Raw genomic sequence first — 18228 nt, forward strand, 5'->3', positions numbered from 1 at the left:
GTGCCCGTTGCCCCTTGGCCTGGCGTTGGGCACTATTGAAAAGAGCCTAGTCCCATCATCCTGACACCCGCCCTTTAAATACTTATAGGTATTTATGAAATCCCCCCTCAGTCTTCTCTTCTCCAGGCTGAACCAGCACAAGTGTGTCAGCCTTTCCTCACAAGGGAGATGCTCCAGCCCCCTGATCACCTCCGTAGCTCTCTGTACCATCTTCCTGGTGTTCTCAGAGGAAGACATGGCTTATGTTTATTGCTAGTAGGGGACAGCTTCTGTTCTGTTTGTTTTTACCATACCTGTGATAAGGCACTGTTTCCTTTATCTTTTGATTCTGTTTTCCTCTTGTTTAACTTGTGTAGAAATCTGTTGGGGATTCAGAGAGTGGCATCTTCTCCCAAGAGCTTGTTACCCAGCTCCTTGGCTGAACAGAACTTAGCGCACTGAGAAAACATGTTGAGTTGCATCACTTCTGGCAACCGTGGATGCTTGATAAGATGAAAATAGTCCTGAGTTACTCAGTGTTAGCAGTTGATTTTTATCTGAACTGCCTCTTCTGTACCTGCGGCCTGGAGCTGAATCACACACGCGCGTTATCAGGTGGTGGGTTTGCACAGGCCGTCCAGTTAATAAGTGTAACCTTATTATTGCAATGTGATTTTATTTCTATATTTCAAGTGCCTATGAACACCCCCATTCCCGGCTCCAAAGACGACACCAAGCTTATTTTTTTGTTCTTGTTGTTTTTCAATTTTAGAATGGCTGTCCTCTGTTTACAAACAGCAGTGGCTTGCCGTGCTCAGAGCAGAACAAGGCAATGATATTGGGTAGGTATATTACAGGCTTTCCTTTCTCTCTTTCTTAAACTAGAAAATTTCCTCTCATATAAATTCTGACAAGATGAACTTTTGGAGTTCCAGGTTGTATGGTTCTTAACAGCATCAGCCAATTGAAAACAGCAATGTGGTGGAATTTTTTGAATTCAATATAGTGACTTAGTTAAACATTGGAGAATGGGAAGGGTCACTCCATTACTTGCCTAGAAGAAGTGCACAAAGGAAAATTCAGTTATGCTCAAGTTAGAATGGTTCACAGAGGGATCGTGGATGCAGGGGATAAGCAGGACCCTCCCATTGAGTCACAAGGTTCAGAAGAGATGCCCTTGCTTTCTAAACTCCTTTCAGTGAGGAGCCTAGGTGCGGCTAGGTCCAATCTTAGTCTCAGGCTTGGTCAATGGTTTATGTGAATAGGGATAATATATATATTCACACTGCACACAAACATACCCCCCGAGGTTAACCTGTGAGTAAAAATTATCTTTTTGTGAGTTTCATGAATTACTCACATTTATGTGCTGATATTCATCAGCGCACGGCCGGTGAACCTCGCAAAATCAGGCCTTTGAGTCCTCGCAAAAACATCAACAGAAGATCCCTCCATCCTTGCAAAACCTACCCTGAGAGGCGTCCCAGCCCACAGGAGATACAGGGTCACGTGGCCGGCTGCGGTGCAGGAGAGCTCAAAAGGTCTCCGTCTTGGATCACTATTTATAGGATTGAGATGATTGGCTTTGGTCAATATTTTACATTCTGGCCACAATTCTGGTACGCAGGTCAGGGGGCAGATGGCCCAGGTGTGGTCAGAGATTGCCTGAGGCCCAGGTCGTTGTGACCAAGATAACAACACAATAGGGCTCACCCTGGGATCTCAGAGGGGTGGGGGGGCTGCACCACCACAGCACTGCACCGCCCTTGAGGAAATGCCATGACGACTGCTATGTTTCTGTGCCCTTTCAGAGATGTACAGGTAGCTGTGCTTAGTGGAACACCCTGACTGGCGTCTGTGCGCATAACGTGTAGTTGGGTTTCTTCAGCCTGTGCCTCACAAGGATCGTCAGTGGTGGCTTGGGCAGCGAGGCATGGTGATTTAACAGATGTGACATGTATGCGCGTGACCACAAACTGTTCCCTTCTGCTTGGTTTTGCCACATTGCATTGAGCCTGACTTGAACCAAAGGCCGTGCAGTCTGTGGCAGCGTTCAGCGGTAGAGTTACAGATCTCCCACCTGCCTTTTGAAGTGAAGAGTGAGTGTTCTCTTGATGTACTTCTGTGGCAGCGAGTGGTTCAGGATTTTCCACCCGGAGGTTTTGACTGGATCGTTAGTGAACGACCAACCACCAATAGACCTATTCTTAAGTACTCATAGCTCTGTCTTGAAACAGCTTACGCTTTAGCCCCAACACCCCGTGGCAGTGGCTTCCGTGGCTTAATTGTGTATTATATAGGAAATATTTCCTTAATCGCTTCCTTTTGGTGTTATGTAAGAGTGTTAAAAATGCCCAAAACTCTGACTTTGGCCTTAAGAGGATCTTTAAGAAGCGGTTCTCTCTGTCAATAGCAGTGCTCCAGAAAACGGAAGAGGTAAAGTACGTCATTATGAATGTCGTCATTTCAGCTCCTAAAGATTAATGTCGGGTGGTCATAGCTTGTTTCTGGGACTGTTGTTTGCTTGGGAAGACTTTTCTTGTAATGCAGTCATGGATGTATCTAACAGTAGGCGAATGTACAGTGCGCATTACCATCTAGCTCATATGGGAACCACAATTAGCATGAAAGCAAGTATTAACATAGTCATCCGAGTTCTTATTCAAGATAAGCCTTGGTATTTGCTTATTTTTGATGTCTTTTGGTAACTCACTGTAATGCAGGGAGAGTGTTTTAACTGTCAGCCGTTAGATACACCTGCTTCTGAAAAAGCAAGCTCTCATACAAAACTGAAGTGCAGATGATGGGGGTCATACCAGCTTTTAAAATGAGCAACTTGCATGTTCAACTCCAGGGCTGATGCTTTCAGTGACTCTTGGAAGGAGCAGAGTATTTTTCCATGTTTTTCTTGCTTGTCTAGTTTTCTTTAGTATGGGATTTTTTTTTTTTTTAAACACAGCTAGAAGTGAAAAATCTGAGGCAGAGAAAGTTTACTGAACAGTAGACATCCGCCCGAATCTCTTATTATGGCATTTATTGCCAAGGTCTTTCGCTGATGGAAATGGCCCACTTATTAGTGGGTGAGATGTAGTGTTTCTTCTCAATATGTTTTTGCTTCTAACTTTGGTAGTTTACAAGCTTAATGGTTCAAGGTGGCATCCAGGTTGCTGTTTGTTTTGTAGTCAATAATGGCCTGATTGTCCCTGAACAGGGTGTTCTCTGGAGTCATGTGGGAGGGAGATGGGGGGTGCACGCACATGCGTGCACGGAGGGCTTCCCTGGAGTCGTGTGCAGTTCAATTGTTCTGTCGCTAGTCCACAGCACGCAATCTCTGAGATGATGTTTGAAATCCTGAGACCACTTCTCTGTCTTCTACTGGCAAGCCGTACTGCCACCCTGCAGTGAGATGCCTGTGGTCCGTAAGTCATGTCTTAGAAGGGAAGACATGAAACTGTTCCTTTGTATTAAAGCAAATATTTTGGATGTTGGACCAACCGGTAGCTGAAAGAAAAGAATTAGGGTTTTATAAGACCATCCTTTGATCCAGATCTGCTGCCCTTCCTCTCGCACTTACTGCCTGTATCAGTATCTTAACACGTTTTTTCCTTAGAGATAAGGATGCAAACTCAGTCAAGCCGAGTGAAATGTGAGGTCTGACTCCCAGTGAGCTGTAGTAAGGCTCTATTTTCATATCCCACCTGGAGCAGAGCGTAATTGCACCCGCTTATTCTAGGGCTGCCAGCATGGAAATTACATTGCTTTGAAACATGTGATGTGGTTTGCTCTTTTGATAACTTCAGAGAGGAGGAGAAAATGTTTCTCTCCTTGTTTATGTAGTTTGCATTTAAAAGGACTAAACATTTTCCTCACTCCAGAATTTGGGAATTTTTTAGTGTAATACTGGAGTTTGTGACTTTGAACTGTAGCTGCTCAAGGTTTACTTGTTGGGCTAAAGTGGATCGCTGCTTTTTTTAATTAAACATGTGTTCTGTGGCAGATGCGAGAGAGATCTTTCAAGTCCATGACTGGAGTCATTTCTATTCTAATGGTCTCTTTGGTGGTGTTTAAGAAGGAAATAGGATAACTTGACTGTTCGCTAAGCACGTGGTAGGCCAGCGTAAGCGGTTACAGCTGGAAGTTTTGCATCTTCTGAGGCTGCTCGAGGAATTGCGAGGGGGGAATGTTACCGTCTCTCTGACATTATGTACTAATGTTTGTGAAAGTTGTCACTAATTAAACAGAAATGAACCTTTTATCACCATTACTGAATTTGGGTCAGCTACGTAAGCAGTTCAGCTAGAAGGTGTGTAGAAAGCACGTGGGAGGTTCTTGGATGAGTTTGGTTAGCATGATTAGCGTGTTTGCTTAACTTAATCATAAAATACTTAAGCGTCCAGGACTGGTTTTTACAGAAACGGGGCAAAAAGACCACAGACCGAGCTTGTTCGTAAAAGGCATAGCCACAAGCTCTTGCGGTGTTTGTACAGTAGGAAGAGAAGAGGTGCAGCGTTTCTTCTTGCTTGTGGAGCTTGAAGTGTGTTGTTTGGTAGTGCGGGTTCATAATTTAACGTGGGGGTGGTGGTGGGGGTTGCCTTTCATTGCGATTTATGCTACTCACTTCAAGCGTTTGTCCTCAGTGTAACTTGAAGACTTTCTGGCAATGGTTGCTTATTTGGTTAACGATGTCATCGTGTCTAAAGTTAAGTGAGTAACATACCTCTGGAAAACTGGGCCTGATTTTACTCATGCCGGCTCTGCAAGGTTTCTCTATGTGCCGAAGCGGCAGTGGAAACTGTTGGGTGAAACAAGTTCATATTGGTGTAGGATGCCAGAACCAAGAGCTCGTGGCACTTGGTGGTCGCTGGGGGTAAACTTTTTTCCAGCCGCTTGAGAAATCTTTGAGTGTCGCTCTGGGTGCCGCTTCATAGCGCTGCTATTTTGCAGAGTCCTGCAGCTGTTCCTCAGCAGCAGCACTCGTTGATGTTTGTGCCTAGTAAGTCGGGACTACCGTGTTTAAAATGGACTTGGTTCTTTTAGGAGGATTGGGGAATGCATGTCATTGCAACGGCTATTATATCCATACCTGGAAAGGTTCTCTGGTAAAAGTCCTACCTACCGAGGCTTATATTGCAGTTTTGTAGAGTAGTCGGATGTTCACGGGATGATTCGGGTTGGAAGGGACCCTGGCAGGTCATCTAGTCTAACCTGGGCACAGAGAAGGGTCAGCTGTGTGCTCAGACCGGTTTACTGGGGTCTGTTCAGCTCTTCCACGTTAAAGTACCGTACAAAGCTGTTTAAGTATCCTTAAAGATGCCCTTTTTTTTTGTAGGCCTCAGGAAGTAAATAAAGAGGAACTGGAAGGAAACAGCATGAGGTGTGGTCGAAAACTTGCAGAGGGTGGCCATGTAAGTACGGCACGTGGCTACGTCTGTGCACAGCTGACACGTCTTAGACGTGCTAGGTATTTTCAAAACACGTTGGTCTTAATTGTCAAACTGCATCAAAAAGAGGTAACGGAGATGCTACGTTAAAGAAATTATTTTATTCTCCCTAGAAGGATGAAAAGGCTTGCTGTCTTTGAGATGAATAAGGAGTTAGTGACTTAATTGTGCTCTGGCACTGCAAGCAAGCCCGTGTTTGGAAAAACCTCTGTTGCATGAAAGGAGGGAATGTAGCCATGACTTATCATCGGAGACGTGTAAAATACATTCAGTTAAAATAAAGCTCTGATCACTGATGTCCCTTTCTTTTTAACTGGAAAAGGAAGCTTTCCAGATAAACTGTGTAACAGCCACAGCCAGAACCCCGCTGTGTTCCGTGTACGTCTGTGTGTCTTTAGGTAGCAGGTCCTGTGAGAGCACAGGAGACATGAATATTTTCTTCCCCACTGAAGTCACTTAACATGAGGCTGTTGTACTCCGAGGAGCACTTTAAGCACGAATGGGGTGTGTAGTTAAGTGCTGCTCAGACATACAGCAGCAGGTACCAGGATGCAGAACTATTTTAGATCCGCTTGTGTGAAATGTATTTCCGTATGTTTGGAAGGCAGCTGACTCGAAGCTTGTCTCGTGTACTCGTCTGCCTGCAAAGGCTGGCCGCTACAGTGAGTGGTTGCCTACCGGGGCGTCTTATGTCTCAAAGAGGTGTTGGCAAGGATCCTTGAATCCACCAGACATCTCTGTAGCCGAGAATCCCGGTCCCAAGTTTGAGCTGTTGGAGAAGCGGCACTTCTCATTTGTGTTGTGGCCAGTGCTCAGAGGGGCTGGTTTGTTTCTGTGTTTTTTAACTTGTGCTCTTCAGTACTGCTGGCGGTGGACTGGGTTCAACTTTGGCTTTGACCTTCTTGTCACTTATACAAATGGTTACATCATTTTCAAGCGGAATACGCTGGATCAGCCGTGCAGTGGATCAGTCAGTCTGCAGCCTCGGAGAAACATAGCCTTCAGGTAAATAATCACCAAGGAGGCAGAGCCTGTGGCGTGTGCTAAGATCTCCTACTGTAACTAAGTCTTTCCATCTGATGGATCCATTCTTTTGGATCCAAGTTTAACTCATCCCTTGCATTAAATTTTGTTGCCACCAGGTTAGTTATGTTTGAAAATGCCATTCTGTCTCCTTGGGACAAACTCTTTGTGCCGGAAAAACTACGTTATGGGAAACTAATTTAACTGTTGTTGTGTCCCTAGGTTACGTGTAACCTCTTTTGATAGCAGCGGGAAAGTTACTTTCAGTAGAACAACAGGATATCAGATTCTAACCTTTCAGAAGGACCAGGTATGTTTGGAGACTGCTTGCCTTCCCAGACTTCCAGCACTGGTGAGATTACCCATCTGAATAGTATGTCCATCAGGCTCCTGCTCATTTAGAGGCAAACTTGGAGCTTGTTTGAAGACTCTGTTGCGTTGTAAGCTGAAGAGTTAAAAGAATCCCTGCCTGTTGTTCAAGGGTGGTATTCATTGCTCTGTTAAACAAAGACCCAAAAGCCTCAGAGAGGAGTGGAGTTTATTAAGAGAATGTGCCCATTTCCACCCTCTGTGACAGCAGAATTCAGTAAGGAATGTGAAAGACTTGATCATCAAGTGTCTTAAGTGCTAATCAGCAGTGATATGTATGTGGTGGGTACATAGAGACTTTCTCCCTGCAAATGCAGAAAATCCCTCTTTATCTCCAATGTGCTTGAAGGTAAAGTTTGCTCAGCCGTTTCTCACGGTTCTGTTTCCTCTGATGCAGAAGGGTCGGCAGCCCTGGGGCAAGGGCTGTAAGCAATTTCAGAATAGCTTGTCAGTGTTAGTATTACAAAACACCTGCTGAAGGTGAAGGTGAATTACTGTCTTGAGGTTTTTTATCTCTGCTTTTTGAATACATGTTAATTAAAATGTATAGAAGGACTGTTAGTACCAGTTTCGGTGCTTTTTGATGTCCTTCCCTGTAATGGCCTCACTTGCTACGCAAATGCTCAAATGTCCACTGTGTTTGCTTTACAGGAGCAGATAGTGATGAATTTGGACAGAAGCCTCCTGACCTTCCCGCTCTACATCTTCTGTAACTTTTTGTACACATCGCCAGAGAAGACGACCGACAGCGAGGCACTGCCAGATAACTCAGAAACCTGAGACCTCTTTATATATTATATATCTATATATTTTATATATATATATATGGCCTTAGTATACTCCTATGCATATCTGAAAAGATCATCAGAAATTGTGTAGGCCAAAACTAGTTATCCCATATGTTTTTTTAATTTCTGTTCTGCACCTGCAGACAGTAGCCATTCCGTGGTTAAGAAATGTTAGACTTTTTATTTTCCTGGGTGAAAACTGAGCCAAATGGGACAGGGGGAGTTTGTGTGAATGACATCTTACGAACTTTCCTGTCAGATTCTGAGCACGCATTGTAGGACGCGTGGTTTTTGTAGTGTCTTATTTGTTTGTGGGTTGGTTTTTTTTTTTAAATGACTGATCTGTAAATACCAGGTCCGCATTCTGTTTCTTTTGTGGTCAAGTGTAAGAGGTACACTGTATTCATTCTTTCTATATGTTTTAAAATACCCAGCTTTTCGGTAATGCCAGCTTTGGTGCTGGGTTGAGCCACCCCAGGGCTCCTGCGTTGTTCTGAGGGCTCAGCGCCTCCTGTTCAGGACCAGGTCCTGCTCTGCCCTTGCACCCCGCTGGCTCCCGGGGCCACCCACCGCCCCTGCTCACCTGGACAAGCCGTTGCTGCGTGCAGACGCAGCCCTGGCCCGCACACCCCCGCGCACGTGTGCCCTGGCTGCTGGGGAACCGCCACCCTGCAGTGCGACGGGCACGTGGGATACGGAGCAAGAGCTTGCACAAAACTCATCTTGAGAATCATTTTTTGCAGACATTAACGACTCGTTCCCCTGATCTGTGGGTGTCCTGGTCCTACGTTGCCCTCCCTCGCCCTCCCGGCTGTGGAGGGACTGTCAGTGCAAAGAAACAAATCCCTTCCCAGCTTTGGTCCTTGTTCCCAGGACAGGATCAGGGATTTGGAATGGGGCCGGTGGCGCAGGGGCCCTTGCTAAGGGATCGTGAAGGAGTGGCTCAGTGCAGGAGTGAGGGGAGCACAGAAACCCAAACACAGCATAGCTTCCCCCAGAATTTTCTGGGGTGGTTGGTTTTTCTCCCCCACCCCCCCATTTTATTTGTCACTGACTGGGAGCAGCAATTGTGGCAAAGGGGAGTGGAGCACTACACTGTATGGAAAGTACAAAAATAAGGAAGCCTATATATAATTGCAGTCAGTTACTAAAAATTGCTTCCGGGGCAGAGATTGGTGCACCTCTGGTGCTCCTCATACATCTTGGGTGACTGAATATGGTCCTTCTCTCTACAAGGCCTTTGACTTCAAAAAGGGAAGAGGCAAATTCCTCTTGCAAGGATCAATAATTTGCTGCTTGTAGAGAGATAGGTACATCTATCCTAAAAAAAAAAAAAAAAAAGTAACAATAAAGTCCTGTCTACAGACCAACGAGGAGCGAATTGCTAGGGAGGAAGATCAGTGTCCCCAGTGTAGCAGCTGACTCACTGGAAGGCTCTGCTCTCCTGCTCCCTGAGTGGCCAGAGAACGTGCCAGTACAAGACCAGGAGTTCAAAGAAAATGCGTCCTAATGGGAACAACCAAGCAAAACAAAAGCCATCCTAAATCCACAAAGCAGTACTTCTTACTGGAGGAAAGAGACAGGCTGAAGAACTCGGCTGGTGGGGTCCAAGGTGGCAGTGCTAATGCCATTGCATCCAACAGAGGAATAAGCCAGGCCAGCCAGAGCAGTGACAAAGGTGCCTTTTCTGCCTCACAAGATGACAAGCAGGAGACCAGCCACCTCAAGGGTGTGCATGGCCACAGTGGGTCCTCACACAGCACGGGGAATAAACAGGAGGGACTGGAGCTCTGCGTGCAGTCACAGGGCCATGATCTCATTGCAGTCACAGGCTTTTCAGGAAAGACAGGCCAGCAAGACGAGGTGGGGGAGCTGCTCTTTATGTGAAGGAGCAACTGGAATTTATCAAGCTGTGCCCAGAGGGTGGAGGAAGAATGAGTTGAGAGCTTATGGGGAAAAAATCCAAGGGCAGGGAAATATGGGTGACGCTGTTATGGGTGTTCGCTATAGGCCACCTGATGAGAAAGAAGTCAATGAGTCCTTCTACAGCCAGCTAGAAGTACCCTCACAATTGCAGGCCCTGGTTCTCGTGGGTGACTTCAACCCCCCTGATATTTGCCTGAAAAGCAAGATGGCGAGGCACACACCATCCAGGAGGCTCCTGCAGAGCATTGAGGATAACTTTTTGACACAGGTGCTGGAGGAGCCAACAAGGCAAGATGTGCTGCTGGACCTTATACTAACAAACAGAAGGTCTAGTCAAGGCTGTGAGGGTTGAGGGTAGCCTTGGCTGCAGTGACCGTGAGATGGTGGAGTTCAGAATCCTGTGTGGTAGAAGCAGGGCAACAAGCAGGATTGCAACCTTGGACTTCAGGAGTGCTAACTTTTGGCCTCTTCAAAGACCTGTTTGGAGGAATCCCATGGGTTAGGGCTCTAGAAGGCAGGGGGGTCCAAAAGAGCTGGACAGTATTCAAGGACCACTTCCTCTAAGCTCAAGGTTGGTGCATCTGTGTGAGGAAAAAGTCAAACTGATACCTTAAAAGCTAAAAGATAGAAGGTTCCAGGTCTGGCAGATTGATTATATCACACTCCTACGGACCTGCCCAGGCAAGCGCCATGTGCTCACCATGGTGGAAGCACCCGCTGGCTGGAAGCATACCCCGTGCCCCACGCCACTGCCCGACACACTATCCTGGGCCTGGAAAAACAAGTCCTATGGCGACATGGCACCCCAGAGAGAATGGAGTCAGACAACAGGACTAATTTCTGAAACAACCCTATAGACACCTGGGCCAAAGAGCGCGGCATTGAGTGGGTATATCACACCCCCTGTCACGCACCAGCCTCTGGGAAAATCGAACGATTCACTGGGCTGTTAAAGACTACAGAGAGCAATGGGGGGGGTGGGACGTTCAAACACTGGGATACACATTTAGCAAAAGCCACCTGGTTAGTCAGCACTGGGGGATCTGCCAATAGAGCTGGCCTTGCCCAGGCAGAACCCTTACGTACTGTGGAAGGGGACAGAGTCCCTGTAGTGCATGTGAAAAGTATCCTGGGGAAAACAGTCTGGGTTATTCCTGTCTTGGGTAAAGGCAAACCCATTCATGGGATTGCTTTTGCTCGAGGACCTGGGTGCACTTGGTGGGTGATGCGCGAGGATGGAGAAATCCGATATGTGCCTCAAGGGGATTTGATTTTGGGTGAAAACAGCCAATGAACTGAATGGTAGGGTGCTAATTGCTATATAATGTTGTATGTCATCTCTTCTGTGGTTGCTATATGCCATATCAATGGTATCACGGTAGGAATCTTCCAGTTCGTGGAGAATGAACTTTGATTGAACCAAGCCAAGTGCAGCAGTGATGGAACAAGAACTGACTTTGGCATGCAACAATCCAACACCACACACACCATCTCTCCTGCCCTGAAAGACTGATACGATAGATGGAGCCTGAAGTCACGGACTAAATGAACTGAATAGGCATTTTGTGGACACTTGTGGATATTTTACAGACATTTTACAGGGGTAGTCCATAGACTAGGGGAATGTTATCTGTGAATTATATCAAAGGATGGGAAGGAGTAGGGGGTGGTGAATGAGGCTGTACTGGATAGTGTGGGACCTGAGCATGATGTAAATGGTATGGAATCAGGCGTGGATATTGTCATGGTTTTGGCTGGGATGGAGTTTGTTTTCCTCACTGTAGCTGGCGTGCTGTGGTTTGGATTTAGTATAAGACTGATGTTGATGGCACACTGATATTTTGGTTGTTGCTAAGTAATTGTGAATTTGGTGCTAAGTGTTGCCAGGTGGTGCTTGTACAGGTCAAGGATGTTTCCAGCTTCTCATGTTCTGCAGGGGGCGTGGGATGCTGGGGGGGGGCATTGCTGGGGGAGCTGACCTGAGTTACCCTGTGGATATTCTGTATCATATGATGAAATGCCAGGATATCAAGTTGGGGGGCCGGGCTAGGAGGGAGGCAATGGTGCCTTGGGGGCAGGGGGTGTTTGCTGGATGGTTACTTTACTTGATGTTGGTTTGGCTTATTTTTAACATTTCCCCTTCTGCTTTATTTCCTTTTTCTATATATAATTATTATTATGATTATTACTGATTGATTTTACTTATAAAATTCTTCGTATCTCAACACTTGGACTCTCTGCTGCACACCATGCAGGAGGGCAGCGAGGAGGAGGAGCGTGGAGCGAGCCCTTCTTCCCAGAGGAAGGGTGGCAGGGAGAGGCCCCGGAGCAGATCGCCGCAGTGGGGCAGGGATCTCCGCAGCTGGGTCGTGGACCCCACGGACTACGAGCACTCAGCAGGGAGGAGGAAGAGAACTAGCCCTGCGAGTGTTGACTGCGCTCCCAGGCACGGCGCAGCTCCAGGGCCCTCCAAGAGCAGCTGCCAGTCAGCTCCCGCAGCCAGCGCTGCTCAGGAGCAAAGCCTGCCAAAGCAGAGGGAGCAGAGAAGATGCTGTCAGCAGGGCAATGATATCCACAGCCCCCCTGTGGAGCACACGGGGCACCGCCGCTCAGCACGCAAGAGGAAGAGGGAGAGAACAAGTCCTCCGCGTTGTGCCCGAGCCCCAAGAGGCGATGCAGCTCCCGAGGCCCTCCAACGCCGGCTCCAAGGGGGCTCCCGCAGCCAGGGCTGCTTGGGAGCAAACTCAGCGGAGCGCGGAGTGGGGAGCAAGATCCCCACGGCACGGCTATGATCCCCACAGCCTGTTTGTGGTCACCATGGACTAGGAGCCCTTAGCAGGGGCAGGGAGAGGGAGAGGGGCAGGAGGAGGAGGGTCTCAGCAGTCCAGAGATGCAGGTGGGACAGGCACTCGGGGCGCTGCAGTGGTGGCGGGGGCAGATTGTGACCCTGGATGCGGGAGGAGCGCAGCATCTGACTGCCGCAATGCCGAAGAGGAGGAAGAATAATCCAGGAAGCAGCCAGACCGCCCCCAGCAGGGACCAAGCTGCACAAAGGGCGCCGGCAGCCCACCCTGTCTCTCCTCCCAGATCTGCCTCTGGCCAGGAAGGACTCAAAGAGAGCTTCCAGAGAGCTGGACGGCTCTGCCGGCTGGCACGCCTGCCCACAGGGGTCCCTCGAGGAAGAGCTCTAGCCTGCGTTCAGCTTTTGGGATCGCCTTGCAAAAAACAGCGCTCGCTGGGAGGCAACGGGCAGCAAAGCCAAATCCGGCATTAAAAACAGTCGTTGGCCTTGCAGGCGTGAGCTTACGGGGTGTTTTCTTCTCTGGAGGCTTTGGGGCAATTGGCGGAAATAGCCAGCGTGGGAGGTTTGTGGCGTGGGATTTTGAAAGCTGTGTGCTTGCGTGCGCCCATCTTGCAGTCTCTTCTTTCTAAACACGGCGTTGGAGCCACTCGAATGGAAGTGGGCTGGATGAGCCGACAGCGAGCGGGACTGAAAGGGGCTGAACGGCCGGGCCCAGAGGGTGCCGCTCGGTGGCAGCAAGCCCAGCGCAAGGCCAGGACGTAGCGGTGTCTCCCGGGGGTCAGTAGTGGCTCTGGTCCTGCTTCGCCCCTTCCTCACCTAACGTTAGCTCTGGGTGATGGGGCAGAGCGCCTCCTCAGCAAGTTGGCAGGTGTCACCAGCCCGAGAGGAGCTGGCGATTCGGCCAGGGGGTCCTGCTGCCATCCCGAGGCCGAGCTCCGGCACCTGCTTCTGCTCAGCTTCCTTGGAGCCTTTAGTCCTGACAGCAAGGAATGGTGTTTCTTCCTTTCTTCTGCCCCGCCCGCCCCCGCCCCGGCACCTTCAGGGGAAGAATGCTATAGAAAGTCAAAGAAGAAAGAACTCTGGCCCGGCCATCTTATGCCCAAGATGCCTTCGGCAAAAGGCGCCCCTCGGGGCACAGGCGCTCTTCAGCCACGTTCAGCCAAGCCAGCCCGCCTGCCGTGGCTCTTTGTGAAGGGTAGCGAATGCCGTGCTGCCCCAGCACACGAGCTGTGGCTGAAGCGTGTGAGTGAGGAGCGGGCACACCCTGCTCAACCTCCAGCTGCCAGGGTGCCCTGCTTTCCTGGGTGGCACTGGGCGCTGCCAGCTCCGGAGCCCTGACCCTGCCCTGAGCTCAGCAGTGAGGTCACTCTGCACCTAGGAGTGTGGGATGGCTGCCAGCTGGAGGAGCGGTGCTAGAGGAGGCTTGGAAGCAAAGCTGCCTTTGTCCTGCTCGGTGAGCTTGTGGCGTGAGCATTGAATGCGGCGCTTGGCTGCTGGCTGGTGCCAGGGAAAGTGTAGCTGTACGCTTCTACAGGAGAACTTATCTTGGGCCGCATACCTCCGGGACACAGGGCTCTACCCACCCTGGGGACAGTGATGCACAGACACCAATATGATGGATACAAAATGTCTGTTTATTTAGCTGCGTCACGCGCTTATATAGCTCTCGCGGTTCCTGTTCCTGCCACTCCTATGGGGAGGAGTCTATCTTTCCGTCACAGCCCGTGATCTTCCAGTCGCCGATCCCTGTCTATTCCCCTACAGGAAAGGGCTCTGGAGCCTGCTAGTGCTGCTGTGGCAGGGCCCCAGCGTGCGCTGGAAGCAATGCTCCCCGGGCTCCGAGCAGGTCAAGGGGTGAATCCAGGTGCTAAGGCGCTGCCCACCAATGTTTTGGGGAGCTGGAGGGTGAGAGAGGCAGCCAAGGTCAATGCAGCGCAGTTGCTGAGGGCGTTTCTTTGGTAGCTCTCGTTCAGAGTCAGGCTGTGGCTGTAGCTGGTGGGGGGCAGATCAAACTGCTTGGAAAAGAAGCTGCGAGAGCCCGGGTGCTTTGCTACACCAGTCTCACGGACACAGTCCTGTAGCTGGGCAGAGCAGAAAGGAAAGCCTCAGCGAGCGCAGGTGGCAGGCAAAGGTGCGAGCAGGAGCGCTTCCAGGCCTGGCCAGCGCTTCGTCCGCCTGGCTGTGTGGCTCGGCGAAGAGGTGGGAGCTCTGCCGGCGGACAGACGGCGCTTGGGCAGCAGCGCGTGGGGAAGCCCGGGGGCTGCCAGCTGCTGGCTACAGGAGGTGGCCGGGCTGTGGCGGCTGCTGGCCGCAGCGCGTCCCCGTGCGTCCCCGTGTCACAAAGGGGCGGTGATGCGGCACCCGCCCGGCGCTTGTGAGCTCACCCGGCCAGGGCCTGTGATCCTGAGGAGCGGGCCAGCGAAGGCCAGTTGGGCTGAGCTGGCCTTCGGGACAACTCGGCTCCTGCCTTTGCTGCTCGCGCGCCTCCTTTTTTCCAAGCATTCCTCGTTTCCTGCCCACTTCTGCCCAGCTTCCCTCCTCTCTCAAAGGTAACCGTGACGTGACTTGCAGGGCAGATGGCAGAGTAGGTCGCTATGGGATGAAAGGAGAGGCTGGTCTGTACCTTGCCAGCCCTAGGCTGAGCCATCGCACCTTTGTAGGCTGGCCACACGTGGGCTATGGGTAGCGCTGCTGTTTGGTCGTTGTTCTTTCTTTGCCGTATCCTAGGAGGGGCAAGTAGGGGGTGGGGGGGTGGCAGTGCAGCGTGAGGCGTTGGGCTCAGCCTAGAAGGACGAGAAGCCCACCCTGAGTGCTGCGGTAGGAAGGCTGGCAGAGGAGGAGCACGGCAGCGGGAGCTGCTCAAGTAGCAGCCCAAAGCCGGTCGCTCCTGCACGCAAGGTGGGAAAGCGTGGGCTAGAGAGGCGGCGGGCTGTGTTGCTAACGCTGGCCACAGGCCAGCAGCAGGTCCTCTTCAGAGAAGGTGCCGTGCATTGGAGCCTTTCCCAAGGGCCTTTGAAGGTGCTGTGGACTGGGGCCCTGGGACAGCGCTGGGAAAGGTGTCAGCCTGCAGCTCTGCCGCAGTTCCGAGCACCACCGAAAGAGATTTGAGGGCAGATACCGTTCTGTGGGTTTCGTGTGGTGCTTTTTTAAATCCTTTTGGTGAGCTGCGGTTATTTCTTTGCAATCAGGCGGCAGGCTCGGCGCTGCTCTCTCTCTGGAGCGCCTCCCGACGTCCTTTGCCATCCGGAGCCTTCCCCTCTGTTCCCGAGAGGAGCGATGGCCGCAACGGGGAACGACTCCTGTGAGTAGCGGCTTCGCCAGCAGGCTCGGCCTTTGCCAACGCCAAAGGCAACGGGCGCGGCTGGGGCTCCATCCCTGCCTGCTGGTGCGCTGAGAGCCTAGGGCGAATCCTGGGGCGCTTTCCTGCTAGCAGCCAGGCTTACCCAGGTGTTCTCCATCAGAGACAGGAAAGCACCTTGTGTCACTCCTCTGCCGCTAGGCACAAGACACTGAAAGGTGTCCTTGCTGGCAGAAAGGTCTGACAGCAGCAGGGCTGCCTTCTCACCTCTTCCCCAATGTCGTTTCCCTGCAGTCCTTGTCGAGGGAATGGCTCCTCCACAAAGGGTCCTCTTTCCCCCGGAGAAGATTTGCCTGGCCTGGCAGCGCCGACAGGGAGCTGGAGCGGGACTCCACAACCTGGGCAATACGTGCTTCCTCAACTCCATCCTGCAGTGCCTGACCTACACACCCCCTCTGGCCAACTACCTGCTCTCTCGGGAGCACAGCCAGTCGTGTGAGTACTTTGATGAACAGCTCCTCGTTCGTTGGGCACTTGCCAAGGGTTCCCAGCACCTGGAATTCAGCTTAGGAGCAAAGCCGCCCTCCTTTCTCAACCCGCCGAGTTGGTCGTCTTTGACCACTCAAGCCCAGAAGCCGCTTGTCCTGTCCAGGTGTCTCTTTCCCCTTCAGAAAGGCGCCTCTTTGTAGCCCCGCGTCTTGGTCCCAGCTCCTGCAAGTTAAACCCTCTTTGCCTGTGGCACAGACAGGCTCTGTCAGCGAAGCAGCGTCCTTCTGAAGAGTGTCTTCTGCGCACTCGAATGTCCTGGGCTTGTTGGGACGTGGGGGCCTTGGGAGGGGTGGAGGCCGCTCCTGGGACTCCAAGGTCTGTGTGAGGTTTCCCGTTGCTATGGCTATTTTGCTAACCGGAGAAGCTTGCTTCCCTCCCGCCTCCCTCTTCAGGTCGTCAGCAAGGCGTCTGCGTGATGTGCAGGATGGAAGCGCACGTGAACAGCGTCTTGCGTTCCTCAGGCAGTGCCATCGAGCCCTGGGGTGTCGTCAGCGTTCTGACATGTAAGTCGTTTCAGGTGCTTTGCCATGTCTCCATCTGTTCGCGGAGGAGAGAAGGACTAACTTCCTCTTTCTTAGGCATAGGAGAACATTTCCAGCTGGGCGTGCAGGAAGACGCCCACGAGTTCCTCCGCCTTGCTGTCGATGCCATGCAGAGCGCTTGCCTGAGCGGAAGCAGCGAGTAAGCACAAGCAAATTGCCTTTCCAATGCTCCCGAGCCCTTTGGACTCCTTGAGGTGCTCCCATCAAGGAGAACCTACGCCCAGGGTTTTCAGGCCAAGTAAAACTCCTGGAGGAGGTGACTCTCTGCCCCTTACCGTTTCTTTCCAGCTTGGACATCTCTTCCCAATCGACTGCCGTCGTCCATCAAATCTTTGGGGGCTCTCTGAGATCCAGAGGTACTGCTCCCCACCTGTTGTTCCCCTTGGGACTGGCTGTGCCCTTCTGCCTGCTGCCTGTGATAAACAGCTGTACGTCTGACTGGCGCAGTAGGTAGGAGGAGCATGAACGGGCACGGTCGACCTCCCCTATCGCTGAGCGTTTCGGTTTGCCTTCCAGTCACGTGCTTGAGCTGCAAGGCAGTTTCCAGTTCCTACGAGGCCTTCCTGGACGTTCCTTTGGACGTGAAAGTAAGAGGGCTTGTGGCTTGTGCTTCGGGGCATCCCAAGGCCCCTGTAGCTTTCCAGAATCAACGCGGTTGGCTTAACAACGCCTCCTGTGACCCGAAGAGAGCTTGGTGGTGGGCGGGAAGCGGAATGGCCCAAGTCCCTCTGGGGAGGCCGTGTCAGCGGTCTGCCTGTGGGTGCTGGCTTGAAGCCGGGCGAGTGGGAATTGTCCTCTCTGCACCCTGGACGTCCTCTCAGCCTTCTTCCCTTTGCCCTCCCTCAGCAGCCGTCTGGCTCCTGGCCTGGCGGGTGGTATTGTTTTCCTTGGTGGTGACCCTGCACACCCTCGGTAGCTGAACTGTGCAGCGCCACAGAGAGGTGGCTCTCGGTAGCCTTGGGAATCCCTTGGGAAGGAGGGCGATGTTCAGCCCCAAAGGCTCGTCCCGTCTCCTTCCGGACGCTGCTTGCAGGCTGAGGGCGGGTCTCCTCAGCGTCGTCTAGCTAGGTTTTTGCGTAAACTCCTAGGAGGTGTTTGGGTGAGGGTGTTTCCCGCAGCTCAGTGCTCTCCTTTCTCACTCCTCCAGGCAGCCTCTTCTGTCACCAGTGCTCTGGAGGGCTTTGTCCGACCTGAGCGGCTGGAGGGCGAAAACTGCTATCGGTGTAGCCAGTAAGATGAACGCTAACGTCCTAATCGTACTAGATCCTGCGTGAAGGTGCTGCGTGTCGCCGAGCATAAGCCGTCGTTTCGTGTAGGCTTAACGCACAAGGAGACGACGCAGCTGGCTTTAGCGTGGCCTTACAGTGCTGAATAGTTTTAAAATAGCGCAAGGATGTGTGAGACGGGAAGGGTTGTCTGGCCTTCCGGGGGGAAGAAAGGCTGCGTCGCAGGGTGCGTTTCAGCCCTCGCCTCTGTGCTTGCTTCCAAGGTGTGAGAGGATGGTCGCCGC

General features: G+C 51.4%; 2 protein-coding genes across 2 annotated transcripts in view; both read left to right on the top strand.

Annotated features, from left to right (window-relative positions):
• LOC135317006 (germ cell-less protein-like 1) overlaps positions 1 to 7954 on the top strand; it is a 108326-nt gene extending 100372 nt beyond the window's left edge. The window contains exons 11-15 of the mRNA XM_064472518.1: positions 752 to 821; positions 5309 to 5384; positions 6280 to 6425; positions 6666 to 6753; positions 7464 to 7954. Coding sequence (XP_064328588.1) covers positions 752 to 821; positions 5309 to 5384; positions 6280 to 6425; positions 6666 to 6753; positions 7464 to 7592 — 509 coding nt within the window. The 3' untranslated portion in view covers positions 7593 to 7954. The remainder of the gene's footprint in view (positions 1 to 751; positions 822 to 5308; positions 5385 to 6279; positions 6426 to 6665; positions 6754 to 7463) is intronic.
• Positions 7955 to 9109: 1155 nt separating this feature from the next.
• Positions 9110 to 18228, top strand: part of LOC135317007 (germ cell-less protein-like 1) — a 128775-nt gene continuing 119656 nt past the window's right edge. Inside the window, exons 1-2 of the mRNA XM_064472519.1 lie at positions 9110 to 9483; positions 9611 to 9794. Of these exons, the coding sequence (XP_064328589.1) occupies positions 9110 to 9483; positions 9611 to 9794 (558 nt within the window). The remainder of the gene's footprint in view (positions 9484 to 9610; positions 9795 to 18228) is intronic.

This window comes from Phalacrocorax carbo, chromosome 24 (genome assembly GCF_963921805.1).
Source record: "Phalacrocorax carbo chromosome 24, bPhaCar2.1, whole genome shotgun sequence".
NCBI classification, from domain to species: domain Eukaryota; kingdom Metazoa; phylum Chordata; class Aves; order Suliformes; family Phalacrocoracidae; genus Phalacrocorax; species Phalacrocorax carbo.